A 12494-nucleotide genomic window follows, 5' to 3' on the forward strand; every position below is an offset into this window, starting at 1 on the left:
TTGTGTCCAGGACAAGAAAATATTTTAATAGCAAGTCCAAGGTCCTTCACTTGGCATTCAAAGTTCACCCAGGCCAGGCTCAGTGGCTCACATCTGTAATCCCAGCACTTTGAGTGGCAGAGGCAAGCAGATAGCTTAAGCTCAGGAGTTCAAGGTCAGCCTGGGCAACATGGTGAGACCCTGTCTCTACTAAAATACAAAAAATTAGCTGGCTGTTGTGTCATGCCCTTGTAATCTCAGCTACTCAGGAGGCTGAGGCAGGATAATTGCCTGAACCTGGGAGGTGAAGGCTGCAGTGAGCTGAGATCGTGCCACTGCACTCCAGCCTGGGCAACAGAGGGTGACTCTGTCTTAGAAAAAAAACTCCACAAAAACAAAGTCCACCCCAAGGTCTGGAACATTCCATCTTTTACCTTGGCACCAATATAATTATTGAACATCCTTTAAGAAGTTTGTATGGTTCTCCTTTTGAAAATAGAATTTTCTCCCCTAGCTCTCCAGCCCACTTTTGAGATCACACCCATTTCTCAACTTCTAGAGCATTTGTTGTCTATATTATACCTATATATTTCAACATAGACTGGGTTGGATTCTGAATTTTCATCTGGTGTAGGTGTGCCTTGTCTCCAAAACTAGACTGGAAGCTCCATAAGGGGAGTGACTGAGTCTGATACTTCCTGAGACACACCATAATACCTTACAAAAATGTAAATAAATGTTTGTCACCATTTAGTTGGTTTTCATAAATAAGGATAAAAGAAGTAGCATATAGATGTAGTTTACATGCTTATTTTATTAATAAATAATTTATTCTGATTTATAAAGTGATAAGAAATACCAAATAATGTTATGTGCTTATCACATAAGAATGTCATAAATATATTCACAGTTACTATGTAGTACCCTAGGTGTAAAATGTGTTTGACAAAGTTTGATATGGTACTGTGTAGCTCCAGCAAAGGTGTCTGCATCTGCTGTCTATTACTTATAAAATGGTAAGGGGACATGAATGTGAATTTGTTATTTATGTTACCATGCATGCCAACTAAAAGCTTTAAAAACAACCAGTACTTTAGGTAGCTTTTTCTAAAAGGAAGTACATAAAGGGTAGCTGAAAGATCTAAGTGGCAAGAACTAACGAAGCCTGTGGAAGAATGGCTCAAGGTTCCATCTGTATCTGTTCTGGGATGTCTACAACGGGGGAAAATCACATCTGCCTTACTCGCCTCTGAGGGAGACAGGTTAGCTATAAGAATCCTTTGGAAACTTAGTATCTCACCAATGTAAGACACCAAAATAGCTTTTGGAGTATTCTACTAAAATTTAGGTTGCATGAAGGCAGGGACTCAGTTCTGTTTTAGTCTCTGCTATAGCCCTAGAGCCTAGACTAGTCCTTCACAAATAGGAGATGCTCAACAAATATTTGTTGAATAATTAAATTCGTAAATTCAAGGTGTTTCCATCTGCCTGTTACTGGAGTCTCATGGGGCCACTTGATACAGTTTGGCTGTGTTCCCACTCAAATCTCATTCTGAATTGTAGTTCCCATAATCCCCACGTATCTTGGGAGGGACCCAATGGGAGGTAATTGAATCATGGGGGTGGTTACTCCCATGAAGCTGTTCTCACGACAGTGAGTTCTCACGAGACCTGATGATTTTATAATGGGCTTTTCCCACTTTTGCTCATACTTCTCCTTCCTGCCACCATGTGAAGAAGGACATATTTGCTTCCTCTTCTGCCATGATTGTAAGTTTCCTGAGGCCTCCCCAGCCCTACAGAACTATGAGTCAATTAAATCTCTCTCCTTCATAAATTACCTAGTCTTGAGTATATCCTAATAGCAACATAAGAATGAACGGATACACCACTAAACAGGGCAAATGGGGGACCATAATCAGGAATTTAGGTTCTAAAAAGAAAAGAGATGAAAGGGGAGAGGAGGAGGGGGAAAGGAGGGGAGGTGAGGGGAAAGGAGAGGAGGGAGGGGAGGGGAAGAGAGGGAGGGGAGGGGAAGGAAAAAGGAAAGGAAAGAATCAAATAAAACAGATAGATAGATACCTATTCTGAGAGGAACAGCAGATTAGGAAAACAGGCAATTCATGACCTGTACACCTACTCCTGGGCATCTCTTGAACTAGGTAACTTTGCAATCAATATTAAATATGCTACATTCAACAGCTGATGCTTCAGAGTTCAGACCACATAACACTAATGATCTCTGAAGGATTAAGGAAACATTTCTAGGCACAATGGTTATCACTCTGTTATATGGAGAATACTGGCCATGAAAAAACAGTCACCATTGTTAAAGAGAGATTAATGGTCTTGGATCAAGAAGGAATTGAGAAAATACACATTTTCTCTTACTGAATATTTTTCTATCATTATCTTTTTCCAGTCTTCATCAATAATGAACACAGGCAAATGAAGGGTCTATTCTGCCAGAAAGTATTTTAAAAGGAAAATATACCCTCCATGCCTCTAAATTTTCCTCTGAAAGAAGAGTTGATACATAAAATAGATGATCTCAGAAGAAAAACAATAATTATATTGTGGCAGTAATTATTTTATGGTTATAATAGATTCATCTTCTATTGTGTCTGAAAGAATAAAATTATAAATATTGTTTCTGCATATTTAACTCCTAAACAGCTGCTACCTGGTATTTGCATTAGTTATAATATACCCTCTCATCTGTAACATTTCATGGCGTATATAGATACTCCTGTTCATTCTCCTAGACCACCTTCCGAAATTGAGGCAAGTTCACGTGAAAGACTAAGTGTTCTGCTGACAGGTAAAGCTGGTTGTTCCTGCTGGGAGAGTGCAAAGGCAAGTCAGTGACAACAGACCTTAACATGCAAGAAGCGACTTAATTCTTCAGGGAGGCTCGCACTTCTAGCATGGAGCTATTTCTTACTGTTAGCCCGTCGTCCACGTATGGTCAGAGAGGGGTGACCAAAATCACTGACAAGGGTACACTGATGTACAGAACCTGTGGTTTCACTAACAACAACAACAATAACAAATAACACAGAATATTTCCATGTGGTTGGCTATCTATACCTCTAGAGCAGATTCTTTTTGGTGTAGACTTGAATGAAAATTTTTCCAATCTTCTTTTGCGGCTGCAACTTTGGCCTGAATCCCTTTGGCTTTCTCTTTGGCCAGCAGGGTGCTCAGAAGTTCCCCTTTAGACAGCATCATGTTTAGCTTGTGCTGCCCATTTTCACTTTCCAACAAAAACTCCTATAAAAGAAAATATCAAATTAGTCATAATAAAAAATGTTCTGTGTTGTTTTTATTATTTCTTAATAATGTCAAAGAGAAGGAAACAAACTCTTTTTATTATATACATTAAATGACCCAGGTCATCCTTTAACAGTCAAGTTGTGGCTGGGCATGGTGGCTCAGGCCTGTAATCCCAGTACTTTGGGAGGCTGAGGTGGGCGGATCACAAGGTCAAGAGACTGAGACTATGCTGGCCAACACTGTGAAACTCCATCTCTACTAAGAATACAAAAATTATCTGGACATGGTGGCATGCACTTGTAGTCCTAGCTACTCGGGAGGCTGAGGCAGGAGAATTGCTTAAACCCAGGAGGTGGATGTTGCAGTGAGCCAAGGTCATGCCACTGTACTCCAGCCTGGTGACAAGTCAAGTTGCAAACTACTTTATTTACCAATCTAAATTCGAACTTGTCTCAAAAAAGGTGGTGAGCTATCTCATAAAATATTAAAAATTAGATTAAAAAAACCAGGAGAGGAAATGAAGACCAAGGGAAAAATCAGAGTCACAAAATATTAAACTCTGGCTAAGACTCATTTACAAAATAAATGCCTTGTGGTTCCATATAGTTGGTGGAGCTGGATTACGATTTTGACTCTGAGGATCCCAGCTGCCAAAGTGAAAGAGTAAACACAACCATGGACAAGACTCACAGAGCCCACAGGATAAAAACACACCATCTGCTCAGCAGAAGCACAATTCTCCCTAGGAAAAGACAGGAGATGAATTTCCATGGGGAGTCTTATTAAAATAAACGCTATTAAATGGAGCAGATTACATTATTAGCAGTGGTTTATATTTTAAAAAATAACAACAGAGTGTTGTCCTTATGAGGACAAGTCAATGACATGATGCCAAACCATCGTTTAATAAAATGTAGCTACAGGATATACTTTTCATGTGGCTAGATCAGTCTTCCTCTAGAAAAATGGGTAGATTTGGCTGGGCGCGGTGGCTCACGCCTGTAATCCCAGCCCTTTGGGATCATGAGGTCAGGAGATAGAGACCATCCTGGCTAACATGATGAAACCCCGTCTCTCTACTAAAAATACAAAAAATTAGCTGGGCATGTTGGCACGTGCCTGTAGTCCCAGCTACTCAGGAGGCTGAGGCAGCCGCTTGAACCTGGGAGGCAGAGTTTGCAGTGAGCCGAGATTGTGTCACTGCACTCCAGCCTGGTTGACAGGGCATGACTCCATCTCAAAAAAAAAAGAAAGAAAGAAACAATAAAGAAAAATGGGTAGGTTCTGTATGCTACAGTCAACTCTCAATATTTTCAAGTGCTAAACAAGAAAAAAAGCACAAGCTCGGTTATTTATTCTGACAAAAAAAGAAGCATAGATATTCTATTGTAGATTTTGATTAAAGAAACTTCGCCAAACATTTGTCTTAATGGATGGCCACTCCTGTCCATGTAGGCCTGCTGTGGTGGGAGGGTTAGAGAAAAGCCCAAAGCTGTCCTCAAAAATAGTACTAGCCACGTGCAGTGGCTCATGCCTGTAATCCCAACACTTTGGGAGGCCAAGGTGGGCGAATCATTTGAGCCCAGGAGTTCAAGAACAGCCTGAGCAACATGGTGAAACTTCGTCTCTACCGAAAATACAAAAGTAAGCTGGACGTGTTGACGCATGCCTGTAATTCCAGCTACTCAGGAGGCTGAGGCAGGAGGATTGCTTGAAACTAGGAGACAGAGGTTGTCATGAACCAAGATTGTGCCACTGGACTCCAGCCTGGGTGACGGAGCAAAATCTTGTCTCAAAAAAAAAAAAAAAAAAAGAAAAGAAAAGAAAAATAGTACTATGTTTCTCCAATGTAGAAAAATAGGATTGAAGTTCTGCAGTTCTATCCCCGCCTGAAGCAAAACAGAAAGAATTTTACTATTTATTTATTTATTTAATTTTTAATGTTGTTATTATTTGAGACAGATTCTCACTCTGCCACCCAGGCTGGAGTGCAGTGGTGTGATCTTGGGTCACTGCAATCTCTGCCTCCTGGGTTTAAGCAATTCTCCTGCCTCAGCCTCCCAAGTGGCTATGTAGGATTATGGGTGCCCACCACTATGGTTAGCTAATCTTCATATTTTTATTTAGTAGAGACAGGGTTTCACCATGTTGGCCAGGCTGGTCTCAAACTCCTGATCTCAAGTGATGTGCCCACCGTGGCCTCCCAACGTGCTGGGATTACAGGTGTGAGCCACTGTACTCGTCCAGGAAGTATTTTAAGTGGAGCAAACCTTTCAAAGGAAGAGTCATCCTGTTATATTAAGTTATTAACCAAGAATTCAAAAAGGTGAACTGGACATGAACAATACTGTTTCAGAGCCTGCTCCTACTAGAGACATTTCAAGCACAAACACTTACACACAGTGTTCTACATACTTACACCCTCTGAAAGAAACTCATATTTCATAACAAGTCACTCGGAACTGCTGCTCTGCGAAAGGATCGGATGTATACGTATGAAAGGCAATTTCAGTAACTGTGCCTAAAAAATGCTGTTATTGGCCAGGCATAGTAATTAAAAAAATGTAATTAAAAATTAAAAATGTAATTAAAAAAATTACAGGCTCACGCCTGTAATCTCAGCACTTTGAGAAGCTGAGGTGGGTGAATCACTTGAGGTCAGGAGTTCGAGACCAGCCTGGTCAACATGGAGAAACCCTGTCTCTACTAAAAAATTCAAAAATTAGCTGGGTGCAGTGTCAGGTGACTGTAATTCCAGCTACTTGGGAGGCTGAGGCAAGAGAATCGCTTGAACCTGGGAGGTGGAGGTTGCAGTGAAACGAGATCCTGCCATTGCACTCCAGCCCGGGTGACAGATCATGACTTCATCTCACCAAAAAAAAAAAAAAAAAAAAAAAAATTGTTGCTATTGAATGAAGGTGGTATGTGAATTGGCACCATGAAGTTACAGTTAGGTAAAGAAAAATAAACCCCAATGAACAAATGTAAAATATAAACACAGTTCTCACTATCTTAACACACCAGCTCTGTGACCTCACTGATGCTTTTACCCTGCTGTACACTGAGAATAATGAATTTACATATCTGAAATGTTGCGAAAACTGAAAACTAAATGAGAAAAAGCTCAGAAACAATGCATGTCACGTAGAAAACCTTTTTATTATTTGCTATATCACTATTTGTATATAAAAAGTGTGCATTTATGTAAATGAACTGGTTTCTCTTCACATACAGAATCAATTCTTTTAAGTGGGGATTTATTTGAAATTTGAATTTCTTTGGCAAAACTTTTGTACGTGATGCCCTTCTGAAAAGATCTAGGGTAGTGGCCTCCTACCTTTTTGGCAGCAGGGACTAGTTTCGTGGACCACAAGTTTTCCACAGATGGGGGTGGGGGTAGGGGTGATTGTTTCGGGATGAAACTGCTTGACCTCATCAATTGGGCATTAGTTAGCTTCTCATAAGGAGCACACAGCCTAGATTCCTTGTATGCACAGTTCACAATGGGGTTCAAGCGCCTATGAGAACCTAATGCGGCAGCTGATTGGACAGGAGGTGGTGCTCAGGCAGGAATGCTCCCTGGCCTACTGCTCACCTCCTGCTGTGAGGTTTGGTTCTTAACAGGCCAGGGACAGGTACCAGACCACAGCCCGGGAGTTGGGGACTCTTGCTTGACCTAGAGATAACTTGAATCCGCATCAGCACCACTACTAGAATTAACTGATAACACTCTTACCTGTATTTTCTGAAGACTAGTTGAAACTTCACTAATATTTTGAGGTATATCAAAACACTTGGCGGTAGTGATTTTTGCATTAACCAACCACTGCTGGAAATCCCTGCAGGCTTTTCGAAATCTTTGTTGTAAAATCTGTTCTTTATTCTGGCAGCCCTTGGATGCTTGCAAACAAAGACTGAAAAGGTGATTGGAAAATTTAATGGCAGGAAAAAGTGATAAAATTGATGAAAATAATGTTTCATAGAATCAGCAGTTCTTAGAATGTGCACTTACCTCATTTAGTAATATATTTAATGCTGAATTAATATTATTTTGAAATTACACCTTAAAATAAACCTCTAGCTTCTAATTTGTATCAAAATATCTTGAACACCAATAAGGTTCATGCTCACCAATTATACTCTTTAATTAACCCAGAAACTTTTCCACTGTAAGTACTCAGGTCTCTGGAAAATCGACAAAGTTCATTCAGCTGAGACTTGAGCTCCTCTGTTCTAGGCTCTGCTTTTTGTAAAGCATCCAGTATCTCCTGTTTAGAAATAATGAGACAGAGAAGCAAGCAGTTACACTGGGTGATCTCTATATCTTCATACTATACCTACATCAATCACGTATAAATTAATAGTGAGAGAGGAACCAACATAGAAGAGTCAATGAAGAAAGGAAGACTATCAGGATTCCTCTGACAAATAATAGCACCTGGCTCATTTGTCCCCTTTTTCTAGCCATGGATAGACACTCTAGCATCAAATATTGCCAAACAGTTAAGTGATTAAGTGGTCAAATGACTTAAAAATGAGCCAAGAAAAAGAAAAGAGAAAATAGCCTACATCATTTACAAATAGTTTGACAAGGCCATTGGGAGATATGTATATTGTTTAAAGGTGAAAAGAAATAATTTTGATAAAAAGAAATCATTTAAAAAAAAGCAATACTTATTTTGAATTAAATTTATATAAATCATATATATATTTTATATATATATGAATCCAAAATTGAGTTTGATTTTCAACTGATTTTATGTATTACACACAGTTAACTTTTACATTAAGAATTTCTTATAATCCGTGAGTCTGGTTTAAATAGTAATTAATTTATTTCATAGTTTCATTCATAAAGCCACCAAATATTTGCTAAATGTTTAATATGTGCCAAGAATTTTGCTGGATTCTGGGACCCCTTATCCCCCTATGAATAAAGGTAAGATTCTTGTTCTTGAAGAGCTCCCAATTTAATAGATGAGGGAGACATGTAAATACCTACAGTACTGTGTACACCTAATCCAAAATAAAGCCTTAGGACTTGAAAAGTACACCTCTGAAATAGAGGCCATGGTCACCTGAGTTACACAAGGTGCTTTGTGATCACTGTTCCTCTCCTAGGTTTGTCGCAAGGAGCAAAAGAGATCATGAATGTCAACTAGCACAATTTCTAGCACACTTAGTGTCTAATTCACAAAACCAGCAGGAAAATGACTCCCACATATGTAAACACTGAGTAGTTAATGGTAGCACTGAAGCAAAAACCAAAATAAATTAAGGAGGAGGGGCAAAAAGATGAGTAACTACTCAAACAACTGTTCCTGTGGCCATTATTGTCCAAGATATGTGTCAAGAGATGGCCCAGATTTGCAGAGAAACCACATCCCTCAACAAACCAGCCCTGTGCTACATTCCTTGTCCTGGTAAATGGCACCACTGTCCCCTGCTGATGTCAATCAGAAGACCAAGCATTACCCTGCCTCTCCCTTTGTTTCCCTTCTCACTCCATGCAAGAGATATCCAGGCTAGCTTATTCTGGGTCTTAGCTCCTTTCATCACTCTCCTCTTTGCCTCTGCACGTAGACTTTCACAGACCCACTTACATATTCATTATTTCTTTCTGGAGTGGCACAGCATCCTCCTAATCTGATTCCTACTCTCTACCTTCCTCTCCTGGGTTTTGTGATTCCTCAATGATCCTGCATCTGATGCTGTTCCTCTACCTCCCCTGTCAGGTCACAGTTTAATCATACTTCAAGACTCAGCTCGAAGAACAACTCCTTTAAGTGTTCCCTGCCCTCCTTCCCAACTCTTCAGGCTTCTCATCTGAGGATACACAGGACCTTGCAGACATTCATTTCAAGGAGTATCCCCATCAGTTTCGTACTTGTGTATTTCCCTATCTAGACTGTGATCATGAGAGCAGGAAATACGTTCTCTTAGTTTGTCAATTCTTTACTTAACTTGGTGTCTGGCCTGGAGGGGTCTAAAACATTTTTATTTACAAAAATTTATAAATAACTAAACAATTTCTCTCTGAAATTCTAAACACTAAACTAGGACCAACTATTTTACACCATATTGAACCCTTTACTTGAACCAGAACATTGTAAGAACTAAAGAAACTTAGCATATAAAAAAACATAAAAATACTAGAGACTCAAGTCAGTTACTTATGAATGAGATGACATTAAAAGTTCCAAGTTTTTGACCAAAACTTTACATTTGAAACATTTCTATAACTTTATCCTAAATTAAAGTATGTCAGTATAGTCTTCCATTGTGTAAATATCAGCTTATATATTTCTAATTTGGTTAAGTTCTAAAATGCGTTTTTTCATCTTATGCAGCTTATGATTATTTCTAGCACTAATATCCCAATGGATATTAAGATAAATGAGTTTTGCAAACACAGAAAATAGAATTCTTTTTGCAATATTATATTATATAGTTTATAGATCACCTGTTTTTATGTTTTAAAGAATTTCTTGAGTATTATTTAACTGCATAAAATAAATACTTGTGATCCTTGTGGTGACCATCAACAATGGCAAGGCTTCCCTAAAAGCAAAACCATGCCCTGAGAACCCTAGCGTATCTCCTACTTTGTAAACATTTTCTTACATACTCATTGTGATAGGAATATCTCCACTTTTAGATAAAATGCCATCATTAGAAATAAAGAAAATATGAATATTGAGAAGCAATGTAGTGTTGTCATCAAAAGCACTGACTCTGGAGTCAAATCTGGAAGTAGACACACACAGAGGGCTTTCATCTTTGAATTGTTTAATACAACTGAAAGCCCATATTTACTACTGCATTCTCGTGTGTGTTTATAGGCCTCAATTATTATTTTCACTAATAACATCAACATAAAAAGTAACAATAGCAGAATAGTAATGTAATCTAGGCACAAGCAAATCTTTCCTTTTAAAAAATTTCACTCACGTTACTGAAATAGAAAGAAAGGAAAACAAAAAGGAACCTAAACAGTATAACTGATTTTTTTTCATATTACACCACGTAGAACAATTATCAACTTCTTTGTCCCTGTGTTACAGAACTGATTTCTATGCTTTATTCTGGTACATAAATCTAAAGGACAGGAAATGCAACAGAATAGCAAGAACAAATCCCAAAGCCTAGAAGCATTATAAATAAATTAGCATAAGGAGATAGAAGGCTTTATTTTATGGCATGCTGTATTTGTTTCAAATACTTGATTTAAAACAAGACACTGCTGGAAATACTACAAGACTTTCTTACTGGAAGGAGCTATTTTGAAACGATTGTAATATAAATAGGAGCAGAGAAGTTTACTAAACTGCCTTTTAAGGACATCGTGAATCAGGGCATTATAAAACTGGAAATACTGAAAAGGCTTTGAAAGACACTGCTTAACAGTGAAAGAAGGGAAAAGGAGGTTAAGCTGATGCTCATTCTTCAGTCTCCCTCCTAGACTTCCCTTTCTCACATTCTAAAGAAGCTGCCATTAGCTTTAAAAAAAAAAAAAAAAAAAAAAAAGGCCCGGGAAGGCAACCAGGGAGTGTGACGTAGGAGTTCTGTTAATGGGCTAATTCAAGAACAGATGTCAAAATCACACAGAGGAGAGCTAATCGGGGTGAAAACTATTAGTTGTGCTTTAGGAGATTACCAGATGAGTCTTTTACTGTAAGTTCAATCATTTAGTTGTATGAAATAGTTAACTGGCAAGAAAACAGCTATGACTCTCTGTCTATTTATGCCACTGCCCACAGGCCATTTTTCAGACTGAATGGCTGAATACAGTATTACAAGCTGTTACACCATAGGATTGAAAGTAAAACGTCTCCGCTAACAACACATTTCCTGCCACAAATAATAACCCAAATCTTTATTTTTACAAAAGTTTGATATGGGAGGAAAGATCACAAATCAGACTTTACTTGTTTAATGAGATAAATACTTCTTCCAAGTGTGAATGTTGCATGTTTTTAGTTAGCAAGTTTTTTTTTTTAAGGAATAAGGGGTGACAGGACATTTTTTAAAAGCATAATCACCAATAGAAAACATGAAGCCAACTTACTTGTCCTTTGTGCCAGCATTCTACTATCTCCTCATCCGTGTTCTTGCCTTCCAGGAGGGTTAAGTGCTGAGCCCAGGTTTTCAGAAGAGCACTGAACTCTTCCAGGGCCTGCTCCAGTTGAGCCACTTGGCCTGAGAACTCCTGCTCCGAAAGGGCCATCTGGCTGACCAGGTCCTCCAAACGGTTCTGCGTTTGGAAGACACTGTCTTCCCACTGCTTCCAGTCGGCACGCAGGGCCTGCATCTCCGTGTGCATGAGCTCACACCCACTGGCAGTTGTGTTCTGTTTCACTTCAGGAGCCAGCGACTCCACTCTGCTGAGGCGGCTTGCACCAATCTCTCTGGAATCTATCAGCTCCTGTAATGGAATATCACCATGGTAACCAAAGAGCCTGTGAGTCACTTGGACTGCAAGTTTTCAAATGTGTACAGAGAGGGACCCTGTCCTGCTAGGAAGTTTCAGCAAGCATGCCACAAGGACCTAGAATCAATTCATCTGCCCACACTTAAATCATAATAGCAGGAGCTGTCATCATGAGCACCTAAGGCTTATGGCAAAAAAAATCTCAAGAATTCTCAATATCCTGAAACAGACTAAACAGGGACCCTGAAATCAGGCATTATTTGCACTCGTGCGAATGTTTGTTTGGATAGTAACTCAAGTATTTCCCTTTGTGGATCGCTCCTGTAAATGATCAAACCCCTATTTCCCTCTAAGTGGATGCTCAAGTAAATAAAGATTATGGCAGAACTGTGTTCTGCTCACGGTCTCTTTTCTCAATTCATCTTTTTCCACAGAGTGGTGGCTTTAATTACACCTCCGTTCTGCTAGGAATCAATCAAACTCATCACAACAAAAGAATGAGCCCTAGTCAATCCCAAATACTGCAATACTTTAAGTAAACATTTTTGTGGCAAATAAAATGAATAATTTCATTCACAGACTGACTTACTCAAAAGTTTAAAGTAACCTCTAGGACTGGGCTCACTTATTAGTATTTTATTATCTTAAAAAGGTCACTAGAAGTTAAACAGTTTAGCTAAAGTCAAGTTAACAAATTTAGCTTAGCCTTAAAGCACACAAATACTCTAAAGGACAACAGGATAAAATTAAATATGCATTTTTTTTTTTTTTAGATGGAGTCTTGCCCTGCTGCCCAGGCTGGAGTGCA

At 39.0% G+C, this 12494-nt stretch overlaps 1 protein-coding gene across 33 annotated transcripts in view; it reads right to left on the reverse strand.

Annotated features, from left to right (window-relative positions):
• Positions 1-12494, reverse strand: part of SYNE1 (spectrin repeat containing nuclear envelope protein 1) — a 518696-nt gene that overhangs the window by 258193 nt on the left and 248009 nt on the right. For all 33 annotated transcript variants that reach the window (XM_078370315.1, XM_035297742.3, XM_035297743.3 and 30 more), the window contains 4 exons: positions 11324-11680; positions 7387-7523; positions 6992-7169; positions 3070-3252 (listed from right to left, as the gene is read on the reverse strand). In XM_078370315.1, the coding sequence (XP_078226441.1) occupies positions 3070-3252; positions 6992-7169; positions 7387-7523; positions 11324-11680 (855 nt within the window). The remainder of the gene's footprint in view (positions 1-3069; positions 3253-6991; positions 7170-7386; positions 7524-11323; positions 11681-12494) is intronic.

Source organism: Callithrix jacchus, chromosome 4 (genome assembly GCF_049354715.1).
Source record: "Callithrix jacchus isolate 240 chromosome 4, calJac240_pri, whole genome shotgun sequence".
In the NCBI taxonomy this organism is placed as follows: domain Eukaryota; kingdom Metazoa; phylum Chordata; class Mammalia; order Primates; family Cebidae; genus Callithrix; species Callithrix jacchus.